The following is a 16319-nucleotide window of genomic DNA, read 5'->3' as shown; positions in this document are numbered from 1 at the left end:
GGTTTATAAATAGATGATTTTTTTTGGTCATGCGAGATGGGTTAACGCGCATGTTTCGTCAAAGATATAGGGCTGCTTTTGTGCTGTTTCTGGATGTTAAGGGTAGGCTGTTGATTCATGGGACTTATTTTCATACCAATATTTAAGTTGAAATTTTTTTAATAAGAAAAGAAGGTAATTTTAAAAGCTAAAATATTCATCTTATATTATTGTATGTCATATAATATACAAATCATTTTCTCTTTATATGAATACAAAATTATAAAAGTAGCAAAAATTTGTGTGAGACGGTCTTGTGAGCCGTATTTTATGATACAGATCTCTTATTTGGGTCATACATGAAAAAATATTATTTTTTATTGTGAATATCGATAAGATTAACTTGTCACACATATAAAAATTTATGAGATCGTACCACAAAAGTCTCACTCATCCAATGTTGAGCCTAGCTATAGCAGCCATCAAAATTATTGATCACCAATGTGCTGACAAATGACTTGGAAATTTCAACGTTTCTAGTTTAGTCAACAAACGCGTCTCTCTCAGTTACATATCTGAACTTGGAATTATATAATTTATATTTACATTTTACTATTTTGTTTGGAATTGAACGATTAGAAATTCTGATTTTGTTTTAAACTTAGGTCTTTGATATTAAATGGACTATAAACCATCGATAACTTGAAATTATTTTTAAAATTGTGCATGTTCGGACATTTTTCTTTATTAGAAATAAAAATTTTAGAATATGAATAAATAAAACATCGTTGTTGCATATGGCACAAAGTATCTGCATTCTCATCAAAAATAAAAAGACTTAATATGGATATTACACGCACGAGCTGAAAATTGTAATAAACGTTAAAATCATAGATTTGCTTCTAATTCTATCTCTAAAAGGCCAAATCAAGAAGATTATCTAAGCTCATATATAGAACTTCACAAACTTAATCCAGTTGATGTATGACATGTAACATATTATATCACGCTTAAGAATAAACAATTGGAGTGTGAAGTTTACAAAGCACTAGCAGGAGACTCATAAGAGCAGTCCAACGCATAACGATGTGCCAGAGTTCCGATATCATATTAACATCGTGAATTTGGATGTAACACCACCTCAAAAGCTAGCTGAAGCTTAAAGGGTAATGATTATCCAAAACTATATATATATAAATCCTAAGAACTTAATTTAGTTGATGTGAAATATCAAACAAATATTTACTAGTCTAGATCAATTTTTTCAACACAAAAACTTCTATAAAACCGTGTCACCTCGTCCTCCTATCCCGGTTTCTTACTTCCCATTGAACTCGCAAATGTCACGCTTTTAGTTGGCGTTGTTTGTATATTTTAATTCGTACGAGGCTTCTTTCTTTAGATCGATCATCATTTTCCTTGGTACCTGCACCAACGTAAAGTTTAGAGGATTTTAAATGTTCTCGCGTCAATCAGATAAATTGAGGATATTTCAGTGATGTTGTAATAGTAGCCACAGTGCCGCAATTAACATTTCAACAAATTTGTAAATATAGTTTGTTTATTTTCATGTTCTATATGCCGAATATGTATCTTGTGAGACGGTCTCACAAATCTTTATATATGAGACGGATCAACTATATCGATATTCACAATTAAAAGTAATACTCTTAGAATAGAAAGAATAACTTTTTCATTGATGACCCAAATAAGATATATGTCTCATGCAATACGACCTATGAAACTGTCTCACGTAAGTGTTTGCATTGGGTAGGTTAGGTTATGATTTTTTTTTTTGTAATAATGTTTTCGTAGAACCGAATAATGTTGACTTGATATTAGAAAATAATAAAGTGAAACCGAAAAATGATCATATGTCACGTCTATACTCCTTATAAGATATACCAAAAGTTCAAACATGAACTAATTTGCCGAATCAAAACTAAAGGAAGGTAACACAAAATAAACATGTATTGAAGAGCATTTTAACTATTATCTCAACTAACAAAATACAGAAATTTGGTACACATGTCTATATTTTTTTTTCAAATTTGTTTAAACTAGAAACTTGTGAGAAAAGACTGGAAACTGTGCTTGAGACATCTTGGAATTTTTTATTTTTATTATTTTCAAAATAAATAATGATCCCCATGGAATAATAAATAATAAAAATATAAAATGGCCACACGCGTTGTGGTCAATTTCCTTGCTAAGGAAGCTGGTTGAAAATTGATACACACACCACCCCGATTTCCAAGTGGGTCCTTCCATTTTAATTATATAAAACTAAAAAATAAGAAAGAAATTATACTAGCTAATTGTGCGTTTCGTTTTCAAAAAACAACGTTATCCTAAGCTGGATAACACATGCAAGTCATCTAAATATCTTTTCCATCTAAATATTCACTACTGTATACCATTGATTTGTATGTCAGAACAATACCTGGTTACAAATTTGTAACCGGATATTGCAATTTTTTTTAATTATGAGATATGCAAGCGTGAGTTTCACGTTAACTCGAGACACTTACGTGCATTGTACTCGTGCGCTATCGACAATCAATGGAAACATTAGTCGACCAAACACATTTTGATCGACCAAATTGGTCATCCTGGATGACCAATTTCGTCGACCAAATTTTTTTTGGTGGAACAAATCTATTTGGTCGACCAATGTTTTGGTTAACCTAGTTTGGATAGACTAAAACTTGAGAAGTTTTTTTTGCACATAATAGTAATTAATGACGGTTAAATGATTTTGTTTAAATGAAAATAAAATATTAATTAAAATGACAGTAGGACCCATAAATATTTGATTGGTATGATATTTGATTGTGAAATGTGATATATTTGAAAGAGAAATATTTGACTGATGATGTGGATCATGAGGTCCACAAATATTTGAAAGAAATATTTTTCTTATCGTGGATGACCTTATATAAAAAAATATAATTTTAATTATTTTAGTCGATAAAATTTTCCACGTTTCCTTGTGTTCAAGAATCATAATATTCTCGATTAAGTTAATGCACCACTTGATACAGCTAAAATGTTAGAGACCCAATCGGTATTCTAATTAGCAGTATGTGGTAAGTGGGCAGCCGGCCGTCCACTTAAGCTTTTTTTTTTCACTTAAATATCTAATTTATTTGTTCGTTTCAGAATTTTAAAAAAAAATTCTCTAAATCGGATTCAAACTCAAAATATATGACACACTTTTTTTTTATGCGATACAAATTGATTGAAAAGTATGTCAAACAATTTTTCCAAATATTGCCTAGTCAGAAAGATTGTAAAAAGCGACGAAGCGCGTTTCATAAAGATTGATGTTTTAGAAAACTAATTTTTTTTTTAATGAAATATTTGATCAAATGGGTGTTCATTTATCAATTTGAAATTGGCCCTACACACTGGGGAAAAAAATATCGATGGAGTCAACTAAAAATTTAAATTTGACCAAGGATGGAAATATTTTCTTGCCCATCAAGTTGATTTCTTTCAAGAATGAAGATCACTCCTATAAGTAGAGACCCCCGTTTATTCCTAAACCAACCAACTTAACAAGCTAATTGAAGCAAATAAGCACATCGCCCATCGAGCTTTTTGTGTTGTTTTTGTAAAAATACAGCAATGTCATTTTTTTCATGGATTTTGAGGCTCTTCTTCAAGTCAATCAGTTCACAAAAATCCGATGATTCCAGTGTAAGCATTCGCCATAAGAAACTACCTTCTAATTCCGCTGAGGAAAAAGGTGTACCAAAATCTCGGAATGCTCCAATTATAGTTCCAAATTTCCCAACAAATTCCACACATTCGTGCCTGTAAAAAAAAAAAAAGAAACATAGGAGATCGTAAGCCCCGTTCGGTTGAAGTTTGAAAACCTCCAAGCGTATAACTGTGAAATCGGCCAAGTAGCTCCGAATAAAGCTGATCATCGGCTCCACGCGTGTCTCTGCCTAGCAGCGAGAATTCAGAGAGGTCTTGTTTCCGAGCCCGCATCTCTGCGGTTTATGGCCCGGGGACTTTCCTGAGCGCAGCCTACATATGCAGGCACAATGCCCACACGCTTCGTCTCCTATGTGATAGTTATGTGCCATCCATATCTCCATTTTAAAAGTTAAATAGTATCTTCAGCTTTTCGATGTGGGATTTGAATTATTTTTTTCATGAGGGGCAAGACAACTAACACGGATGAATAGATTTAGACAAGTCATTCAGGATCTTACTCGTCTACGGTAACGTGAGCGAATCCACTCCGGTGACACGTGAAGAGGAGTACGCTTCTCCTCCACATGCCTTGATATCAAATGAGTAGACGGTAAGGATGAAACTATCCGAACATCGTTTGCCAAAACACTTTTGAAATGATCCAGGTCAAATATATCAGAAAATTCACTGCAACAGCCAGAAAAGCCACAGAACAGCTTACTTCCACAAACTAGAACATATAACACTGCTATCATGAAAGACACAATTCAATGTAGCTCAGTTTTATTGAAACCGAAATACTGGTGGGCAGAGCAAATGAAACAAAAAAAATTAGAAAGCTGAGCTACAATACCAAGACTTGTCATATCCAACTTACACTAACATGACCTCGTTCCAATGTATTCTTAATTCTTAAACGAACCAAAAAAAAAATCAACTCTAAAATCCCCTTCTCATCTCACAAAAAAGAAAAATTAAAATTTTGCTCATAATTTTTCGAGGAAGGGTGAGTTTGGCGCACAAATGAAGAAATGGCGGAGAAACAAACCTTTCGTCACCCCAAATTACATTAACTTGCAAAATGGGGACAACCAAAGACGCACCAAGAATTCTTGCAATAACAACAGCATCAACAATCTGATTCCTCTGCTGATTCATCCCACCTGAAACCACCACAATCAAATACTTTGCTCTCTCCTTCACAATCTCAACACTCTCTCTTCTGTATCCTGCACTAAATTCCAAACAAGGCCTATAACCAAACCCATTAGGCTGCTTCCAAAACCGAACCAAATATTCAACATCCAAAGAAAAACAAGCACAGAAACCAAGAAAAGAAAAAATCTTGGACTTTTGAACAAACTACCCAGCTTTCACTCATTGATCCAGAACAAAATGTGTTTATATTCCTAGAGCTCATATATCACTTATCTCACGGATCCGTGAGACTGAGAACATCTCACAGAAATTCTACTATTATTTTAAACAATAGCTCCAAGTGATATACTTACTACTACTTCTGTATTTTACGGTTTTATGCTGATTGTTGGGGTTCATTTTATTTATTTGCAAAAAATGTCGAAGGAAAAGTTTGAGAAATGGTTTTGGTTATAAAATCCAATTGTAAAAAAATAGGTCACATCGATCTATTTGATCCAATATATTGGTCCATGTATATTTGATCCAACTTGTTCCTCACGATTTTCCCCAGAAAGATTCTTCAAATCACAAAAATACTTGAAAATTAAGCTACTACCTCATCAAGCTAAGGCACAAACATGGGTTTCTTGTCAAATCTGTTGAGTAATTTGTCGTCAAGTATATCTGATATAAGTGCTCTAAAAACCATATATGTTAGTGAAGAATGAAGAGAAATCACCTCTTCATTCTTTGGATCGATCATCATTTTCCTTTGTACATGCACCAACGTAAAGGATTCTTAATATTCTCGCGTCAATCAGATAAATTAATGATATTTCAGTGATGTTGTAATAGTAGCTAGCCACAGTGCCGCAATTAACATTTCAATAAATTTGTAACAGTGTCAAAATAGTTTGTTTATTTTTATGTTTTGTCTAGGTTAGGTTAGGATTTTTTTTCTACCAATGTTTTCGTAGAGCTGGATGATGCTGACTTGATATTAGAAAATAATAAAGCGATAACGGAAAATGATAATGTGTCACGTTTATAATCTTATAAGATATACCAAAAGTGAAAATATGAACTAATTTGCCGAATCAAAACCAAATTAAGATAACACAAAATAAACAAATTTAGAAGAGCATTTTAACTATTATTATCTCATGTCTATTTTAAAAATAATAATAATAAGAAATCATGCATTTACTTGGTTAGGTCACTTCTAATGGAAACTAACCATATTAGCGAACAACCAGTATCGCAAACAAAACCTGCGATTTCAACTAATAAATCTTATGGGGAATGGATTTTCAAATTTGTCTAAACTGTAAACTTGTGAGAAAAGACTGGAAACTCTGCTTGAGACGTCTTGGAATATTTTATTTTTATTTTCAAAATAAATAATGATCGCCATGGAATAATAAATAATAAAAATATAAAATGACCACACGCGCTGTGGTCAATTTTCCTTGCTAAGGAAGCTGGTCCAAGTGGGTCCTTCCATTTTAATTATATAAAACTAAAAAATAATAGAGAAATTATACTAGCTAATTGTGCGTTTCGTTTTTAAAAACAACATTATCCTAAGCAGGACCTTTTAGAAAATTGGCTCAAAATTTATTATAAAGAAAAATATAATCTTTATTATTTTAGTCGATAAAATTTTCCACGTTTCCTTGCGGTCAAGAACATAATTTTCTTGATTAAGTTAGTTCATCACTTGATGCAGCTAACATATTAGAGACTCAATCAATGATCTAAAAAAGGTATATGATAAGTGGGCTGTCGTACACCGTTTGGTGTTTTTTTACTTAAATATCTAATTTTTTGGTTTGTTTCTCGTGTCAAAAAGATTGAAAAAATAGAAAAACGCTTTTCATAAAGATTGACGTTTTAAAAAACTAGTTTTTTTTTTTTTAATGAAATATTTGATCAAATGAGTGGTTCATTTATCAATTTGAAATTGGCCCTGTGCCTGTAAAAAAAAGGGGAACATAGGAGATCGTAAGCCCCGTTCGGTTGAAGTATGAAACCTCCAAGCGTATAACTGTGAAATCGGCCAAGTAGCTCCGAATAAGCTGATCAAAGGCTCCACGCATATCTCGGCCTAGGATCGAGAATTCGGAGGAGTCTTGTCATCAAGCCCGCATCTCTGCGGATTATGGCCCGGGGACTTTCCAGAGCAAAGCCTACGTACATAGACACCATGCCCACACGCTTCTTCTCCTATGTAATTATAACGTGACACCTGGGATCTCCTTTTTTAAAATTGAATTGTGATTTGTAACTTTTAGATGTGGGATATTTTAGCGACGGAATACGTATTCCTATCGTCGCTAATTTGCGACGGTTTAAGTAACCGTTGCTAATTTGCGACAGTCATACTAACCGTCGTTAAATGACCGTCGCTAAATGATCTTGAACACTTTTTTGTTGCGGTGAAGATTGTTGGTGTTCAAACTTCGGGTAAAAACCGAAAATCGAATTTTGTAATTCGGATATAAATATTAAAACCGAGTTTATTTGGTTCGGTTTCGGATTATATATGTAAAAATCGAAAAAATCGAAATTTCATTAAATTAATAATTTTTTTTATATTTTTTTTATATTATGTATTTTGATATGATATTTAGTGAATGAATAACTATTTTGAATAATTTTTAGTTGATTATTGTTTTTTTAATTAATTTAGACCTTATATTTAAATATTTTTGTAAGCAAACATGTAGAAAGTTAACATATTATATTTTACAATATATTTATATTATTAATTTAAATAATTATATCAAAATCGAATTAACTGACCGAAATAACCGAATCGTTTTGGTCCGAAACCGAACCAAATAAATTTCGGTTTTAATATTTATATCTGAATTACAAAATTCGATTTTCGGTTCCGTTCGGTGTTCGGTTTTTTCGGTTTTTACCCGAAGTATGAACACCCATAATCTTCACGACAATAAAAATGACTTTTCGCAGCGCGCAAATTTTCTTTCCGCAGCGTATATTGCACGCTGCAAAGTTGCAAGCCGTTGAAAGTTCAAGATTATCAGCGACGTACATGTGCACGCTATTGATACAATTATGCGTAGCGTGTGAAGAAATAAGTATTTCGGCATTTAGCGACGGTTTCTAAAACTGTCGCAAATGAGCGACGGTTTGTCGCTAAAATATTCTGTCGCTGACTTGCGTCCGTGCTTACGAAGACGTGAGCAGCGTCCGCGCTCCGTAAACGCGGATTGCAGTAGTTTTGAAATTGTTTTTTTAAAATTATTTTTGAATTTTTTTTAAAATTAAATTATTTTTAATAAAAACCCTTTTGTATCATGTTTTATATTATAAATAATCAAATGATTAGACTTGATTAATTTGATAAGTTTACGAGTCATGCCTTTATCTTTCCGTCAATATTAAAGATATAACTTCAAAGCGATTTGAAAAATTGAGCTTATGTGCCCTAAACAACTGTCTGAAGAGCGATATTCTTCACTAGTACTTTCTTTAATGGCACTTTTTGATGATTTAAATTTTTACATTCGTTCAAATGCAATATACCAAAAAATAATAATAAATGTACAATAATTACTGGTATTGTGTGGGCTGTACATGCTCAAAGAGGGGAACAAAAGAGTTGGTTTGAGTCCAATGCATTGCTTCACAGGTGAATCTTTCTCTGCCCCCTTAAAAAAAACAATAAAAACGTGCAGACGTGACCTTTTAACACATATTTCAAATGCATCATGATCGAATCTTCCCCAAAAATGATAAATCCTTGATGTGTGCTTTGACTTGGTTAGTTTAAGATTGACAACATTTGAGTTCGTCATTCAGATTGACGTGTTTGTATCCGTACCATTGCACATACACTCGGGGATCGGATACTTTGTCACGTCCCTTCCGGATTTGCTCGTCCTGAGTTCAGGCTGTCCGAACGAATCTTGATGCAAGTTTAGTACGATTTTATTGAACTCGGCTTCAGGAAGAGATTGATTCATAAAGTATCGAAGCATGTGTCTTTTGTTTGGGATGATGGTCTTTTTGTGCCCTCCATATGCCCTATGTCCCTGTTTTCAAGAAAACACAAGTAAATCACTGAAAGGGAATCTAAGTCATCCCTTCATCCAAAGTAATGGGTTTGTCCCAGGAGATGGACTCAATACCTGGATGGCATGGCCCATATTTCCACCATGAGATGCCATGAATACATCACTATTTTCGGACACTATATAATCAATAGCAGCCATTAGAGATGCCTTGTTCGCAAATGCTCCAAGCTCCCCTGGCAATGAAAGGTCTTCCTTGGTGTAGAAATGAGTAAAATCTGTGGTTAATGGGAGTAAAGCTTGTTTTCCTCCCAATGGAATCCCACCGGCCCAGTAGATTCTTGTACTTTTTGGCGCCCGTAAAGCTTTAAGCAGTCTGCATACACAGTGACATTATAGTATATCATATAACAGAGTATATCCTACACAAAATGATTGATTCTCGCAAAGAATCCTAAAAGTATTACCTTGCTACTTCTAATGCATTCAAGGGGCAGAGGCCTAAAAGTTTTCTTTCTTGATACGTCATATTGGATCTTGAAGTCAATAGATTTGGGCTCGTTTTTCTCTCATTATTTATCATTTCATCATATTCTTGGCCCAGTCCAGGGAGGCACCCAGTTCTTACCCATACATCCTTTTCCATTCGCAGATGAAGAGCGAGATATGGTCCTTTGCTTCTCATTCTGTCTGTTAGCTTGTTACCAATTTCTGATATATGTGAGGCAAATCTCAATGCATGAAATGCCACCTACAAGTTTAATAGGATAGCATAATTAGATGTTAAATTTGAAGCAAAGGCTAAAGAAGAGAAGGGATCATCTTTGCAATGCATAAGGGTCGGGTCAATACCTTGCAGCGTAGCTTTTGAAGATCAGGAGGAAGGTCCTTAGAAAGCCTAGAGTCAAGACCACGTAAAATCAATACCCCATCCCTCCTTAGCTGCAGGACAAGAAACTTGCTTCATTTAAAATCACTTGCCATTTAAAAAGTAACAGAAACGTTAGAACCTCAATCTTTTCCTGTTAATCATTTTTTAAGTGTATACAAGGACATAGAAAGCAACAACGAGGATAAAAAAATCTTGGACAAGTATATGCATTCAGCATAATTTGACAAAGGCATTGACACATAAAGTTCTAGCGATAATCACCACTGGAATGGATGACTTTTTCCCATCTTTTTTACGCACTCAACTTTGGAGTCCATTCCTACATAAGCAATTTTTCTAAAATATTTTTTGTAGAAAAAAAATACGGGTGAACAATTCGGTTAAGACTGATACTGACTTATTTATAAAGCGAAAAACAAGCTAGAGGAAGAGGGGAGCCAATGAGGGGCAAGACAACTAACACGGATGAATAGATTTAGATAAGTCATTCAGGATCTTACTCGTCTACGGTAACGTGAGCGAATCCACTCCGGTGACACGTGAAGAGGAGTACGCTTCTCCTCCACATGCCTTGATATCAAATGAGTAGACGGTAAGGATGAAACTATCCGAACATCGTTTGCCAAAACACTTTTGAAATGATCCAGGTCAAATATATCAGAAAATTCACTGCAACAGCCAGAAAAGCCACAGAAACAGCTTACTTCCACAAACTAGAACATATAACACTGCTATCATGAAAGACACAATTCAATGTAGCTCAGTTTTATTGAAACCGAAATACTGGTGGGCAGAGCAAATGAAACAAAAAAAAGTAGAAAGCTGAGCTACAATACCAAGACTTGTCATATCCAACTTACACTAACATGACCTCGTTCCAATGTATTCTTAATTCTTAAACGAACAAAAAAAAATCACTCTAAAATCCCCTTCTCATCTCACAAAAAAGAAAAATTAAAATTTTGCTCATAATTTTTCAAGGAAGGGTGAGTTTGGCCGCACAAATGAAGAAATGGCGGAGAAACAAACCTTTCGTCACCCCAAATTACATTAACTTGCAAAATGGGGACAACCAAAGATGCACCAAGAATTCTTGCAATAACAACAGCATCAACAATCTGATTCCTCTGCTGATTCATCCCACCTGAAACCACCACAATCAAATACTTTGCTCTCTCCTTCACAATCTCAACACTCTCTCTTCTGTATCCTGCACTAAATTCCAAACAAGGCCTATAACCAAACCCATTAGGCTGCTTCCAAAACTCACCATTTTCATCAATTTCAGCCACATTTCCATCCATACTTAGTCGAGAACTGAAAATCACACCAACCATTGGCGATTTCTCTCGGAAAACAGCACAAGGGTTAGGTGAAAGAGGCATTGTGGGATCAAAACCGAACCAAATATTCAACATCCAAAGAAAAACAAGCACAGAAACCAAGAAAAGAAAAAATCTTGGACTTTTGAACAAACTACCGAGCTTGGAGATGAAACTCTGCTTTTTCTTAGGAGAACGTAGCAATGACTCGAGAGATGACTGTGAAATGGAGTTGATAATTGAGACGGGACAGAGATGAAACTCTGTTGGTTCTTCTTCTTCTTGTTACTCTTTGAAACAGTCATTTCATACGTTGAAAAAATGCTCACTCTAGGAGCCTTTTATCTATTAAGTATAAAAAAATGTAGCAGCATTTTCTTGGGATTTTGGATTTCTTGGAAAGATTTCAGATAAAAGAAGAGGAGAGGTAAGAGAGAGGGTTGTGGAGTAATGGATTGATGCTCGTTTTGCATTCGTTTCGTATTGAGCATTCAAACGTGAGAGTCAGAGGAGGTCTGTTCTGTCAGGTTTTGGTATATTTTCCTTTTCATGTTTGGGTTTAACGTTTTTTGAAGAAATATTTGTGATAGATCATACTTATAAATTGTGGCTTGCCAGAGAGAATGTGGAAAACATTTCACGTGTTTTACTAAATAAATATATTTACTCGGAACTCCATTGAAATTATGGATTTTTTTGCTTCCAATTTTATATGATAATTTTAGAGTATTTTAAAATTATTTCAAAAATAATTTTATTGTAATAAAATATTATTTAAACTAATGACATGAGTTCGTGAACATGTTCACAAATTAAGCTTATGTTGAGCTTGTAAATCGAGCACAAGACAAAGTGCTTCTTTATTTGATTTAGAATATAAACATTTTTTTATCGGATTAAATTTGAATTTTAACTTGTGTAATTTCATAAGTTTAGTTTACGTTAAGATTGATATATTTGATTTAAAGTCATGAGTTTGATTCGATAAATGATTTGAATGATATATTTCAGATGACATTCAATTATTTTCGTGTATATCAAATCCTCAACGGACTACGATTGAATTTTAACTCAAATCCTCGTCATCTCAAATATAACCATCAAAGCATAACATTATAGTCTAATTAGACATTCCTTGAACTGATATATCCAAATGAACTTCTCACATCCACCCTACTAATTGATTTTAGAGTGTTAATTTTAGTCATTGGTGATTCCTAAACATGGAAACTAGTGGACACATGCACTGACAGTATAATTTTCTGCATTATGTGTGTTGACTTTTGAAAACTCCAATAATTACCACATCATCTTTTCATAATTTTTTTTTTTCAGAAATGGTCATAATTTATAGTTCTATCTCATATCAAGATTTATATACGAGAGAAAATCTCGAATTTGATATTCAATTATAACATATAAATTATACAAATACACACATTTTATTTTTAAAAAAATATTTCATTTTTCTTATGTCAGTCTCCTTGAAATCATCATTTTCTCACTAACTCCTCAAAATAATTGATCAACCTAAACTCCAACTAAAAACAATTCATCAAACCAACCACACGACTTTTGTTCAACTAATAGCGCTTTCCACATCTCAATCATTTACCTCGATCGCTTTGCTTCGGTAACACGCTTTTAATATTTGGTGCAAATCCTTACCAACAACATTCATTCAATTTTCGATTAATTGTGAATTGCATTAAAAAGTGTGAGTCAATCTTAGAATTATTGTCGATTAGTAATTAAAATGGCATATTAATATACCATTTGCATAAATTAAATATACTTAATTACTCAATTGCCATATATATTTAAGAATGATTATATATTAAATGAAATAACATAAAATAATTAAGAATACTTAAGCACGATATTAGCATTCACTCATATAATATTCTCGTTGGTAATTATTAACCAACTAAATCACGATATTAAAAAATTGGGACACAACGTTCGAACTACCATGTAAAAATTAATAATTTATAAAAATGTGTTAATTAAGCTAAATATAAATTAATGGATTTAACAAATAGATACATACACGTTCAGATTTTTCTAACATGTAATATTTTTGTCTTTTTATATTGATTTATTTTATTTAATATATGTAAATTTGAGTGAGTCTTATGTGAGATCGTCTCACGGATCATAATCTGTGAGACGGGTCAACCCTATCCATATTCACAATAAAAAGTAATATTCTTAGCATAAAAAATGATACTTTTTCATGGGTGACCCAAAAAAAAGATCCGTCTCACAAATAAGACCCGTGAGACCATCTCACACAAGTTTTTGCCTGTAAAATTTTTATTAAAAAAAGGGAAAAAAAAGAAGGTATCACTTTTGTTAAGTGAATGGATGCAATACAATATGTGTAAACAATATAGTGGTGAAATAAGTGAGCATTTGACCAGTAATCGTAAGTTTGATTCCTCTTATCGATATTTTTTCAAGTTAGCTTATCGCTAGAGTCTGTCTAGTATGATTTATTTGACTAACATGATTTTCAAGTTATTGTGTTAGTTCGATGATTTATCAAGTGTGCGTCAAAATATAATGAGGAAAAATTTGTGTGAGACGGTCTCACGGATCATATTTTGTATGACGGATCTCTTATTTGGATCATTCATCAAAAAATATTACTTTTTATGCTAACCGTTACTTTTTACTGTGAATATTGATAAGATTGACACGTCTCACAGATAAAGTTTCGTGGGACCGTCTCACAAGAGACCTACTCTAGATAATGGTTGCAATTTTCATCCAGAATTGATATCTTTTAGAAAAATGCACGATTATTCCAACGATAGAAGGAAATAAGAATTGGCCTCGTTGAATGCAGAATATTTCAAACACCATGGTCCAGGTGTGGATAAAAAAAGGAAGAAAAAAATTGATTTTTAATGAGTTATATAAAGTTTTTAATTCTTATTAATTAAAAAGAGAAAATAACAGCTCCTCTCTTTGATGGCATCGTCGTAATTACATATGAACTATCTATTTCGTACGATGTAATATATTTTTGGAAGATAGTTATTGAAATAAGAATCCTCAACCGCTGAAATAATCAGTCGTTGGAGGATGATTTAATGGGTCAATTAATTAAATAATTGCGACGAAACCAAACTTAATCAGTGATTAATTCTATCGTATTCCGCCATATGGAAGCTCTGGGAGAACAGAGAAGATGACGAAGGAGTGGAACTACTATTCAAATTAAGACCGTTTCAAATTTTTTTATTGAATTAGGAGTAAATTTGTATTAAATCTTCGTACTCACACTTAAATTTGTATTTAAGTTATGTCAAAAAAATTATTTGCTTTCACTCATTGATCCAGAACAAAATGTGTTTATATTCCTTGAGCTCACATGTCTTTTCTCAGATGAAAATCGATAAAAAAATATATATGATATCAATATATTATTTTTGAGTACCAATTGTTTTATATATAGTATTTATATATGAATTTTGAGTACTCATTCATGTATAACAAATATTGATATTAATGACACGTTTGTTTTTTTTGGATGAAAATCGATACAAATCATTAACATTATTTTACTAATATATGATATTTGAGTACAAACTATTTTAAATCTGGTACTAATTTATGATTTTATTAGAACCCAAAGATATGTAACAAATATTGATATTAATAAAGTTGTTCCAATTATATACTCAAAATCTTATTTTTGTATCAAATCTAAAACAATTATACTCTATGTCATATATCAGTACTATATTTTATTGTTTCGTAACTTATTTTCATTCGAAAAGATAAAATTTTCATTAATATCAGTATTTGTTATACATGTTTTTTAACAGAAAAATCATATATTAGTATCATATATGAAATAGTTGGTACTCAAATATCATATATTAGTATCATATTTTTTGTTTTTTGTACTTATTTTCATCCAAGAAAAAGACATGTGACTCAAGGAGTTCAAACACATTTTTTCTGCCAATATTTGGTATTCATGTTTGGGTACTCAAACATTATATATTATTACCAAATCTGAAACAATTGATACTTAAATATCATATATCAATATCATATTTTTTACGTTTTATTGATTTTCATCCAAGAAAAGATACGTGGTCAAAAAAGTTTAAACACATTTTTCTGAGATTAACAAGTTATTAGATTTAAAAAAGTTCAAACACATTTTTCAATTTTTGTAGGTAATGTTATACACACACACAAACACAATTATCCATGTGTATCGAGAAATTGAATGTTCGCTCAATTTTCGAGTATAGCTAAAAAGGTGATTAACAAGTTATTAGATTTACAATGGGGAGGGACACAAGGAATCAATATTTTTATATGAAAATGATGAAGTTGTTGATTTGTTATAATCAAATCATGGGAAGTTGAGCTACTCATTTTCTATGAAGATATCATTCTAATAAATTAATTGGCTTTGGTAATAAGGCTCTAAGATTAGTGTGTAATCAAACATCACATCCCCAGTTTCAATCTTTGGCAGATTTAAATTTCTTAAATGTGATTTTTTTGGCATTTTGCATAGTGTGATCACAGAAAACATAAAAAAAAAAAAAAATCAAAGGTGAAATCTAACGAAAATTTAATTTTCACGCATAGACAAATCATCGTGATTCAAGGTCGGACGTTGAAAATGGTTTATAAAAAAACTTTATGATGTGTTAAAAAACAATCTCTTTTTTTGTGAAATTGCAAATTATTACACTATTGAAATTCTATAAAAACTAACGTATATTATGAAGTTCTATCAGATTCAGAAGATCATTAGTGTTATCACTGTTCACATGCTCTTTCATCGTAGTTATAAATGTAAAGTGTGAAGTGTTTTAATAGGTGGAGATAGTCTCTTCAGAATCAAAATTCATTAAGTGTCGAGTTTTAATACTAAGAGTTTTAGTGGGCAATAATAACTCCTAATAAAGTGGGTTAGTACAAGTATGTACTGATCAAAATCTTTTAGTGATATCTTCTGGAAATAAAAGAAGATGATACGTAGAAGCGTTTTGTCGTTCGAACTTTCAGAAACAAATCTCGTGTTATTTTACTTTCTACTGTTCTTAAGTTTCATCAAATGTTTTGTTCAAAAAAAAAAAAAGTTTCATCAAATGTTGTTGACTTTTTCGTACTTTTAAGTACTCTGCTGCACTTGCAAACATAGAGATAAGCTTCTGACTTCTAAAAAAGTTTGAATCACATATTGAAGAAGAAGAAGAA

The 16319-nt window shown here is 32.4% G+C and overlaps 1 protein-coding gene and 1 long non-coding RNA gene across 2 annotated transcripts; both read right to left on the bottom strand.

The window, feature by feature from the left end:
• Positions 1–3737: 3737 nt before the first annotated feature.
• On the bottom strand, positions 3738–5710 carry LOC140821951 (uncharacterized). The gene is made up of 2 exons (XR_012115868.1): positions 4736–5710; positions 3738–4374 (listed from the first exon to the last, which is right to left on the bottom strand). It is a non-coding gene; the product is annotated as an uncharacterized lncRNA (long non-coding RNA).
• Positions 5711–8315: 2605 nt separating this feature from the next.
• LOC140822094 (O-fucosyltransferase 20-like) lies at positions 8316–11710 on the bottom strand. The gene is given in 7 exon segments (XM_073182819.1): positions 8316–8891; positions 8988–9246; positions 9338–9621; positions 9723–9812; positions 10263–10431; positions 10792–11323; positions 11326–11710. Coding segments are annotated over 7 exon segments (1635 nt in total). The 5' UTR covers positions 11390–11710; the 3' UTR covers positions 8316–8654.
• Positions 11711–16319: the final 4609 nt, after the last annotated feature.

This window comes from Primulina eburnea, unplaced genomic scaffold (assembly GCF_022965805.1).
Source record: "Primulina eburnea isolate SZY01 unplaced genomic scaffold, ASM2296580v1 ctg739_ERROPOS11973397, whole genome shotgun sequence".
Taxonomy (NCBI): Eukaryota; Viridiplantae; Streptophyta; class Magnoliopsida; order Lamiales; family Gesneriaceae; genus Primulina; species Primulina eburnea.
Note: the sequence above shows the minus strand (reverse complement) of the source record. Positions and strands in the feature narration are given on the sequence as shown.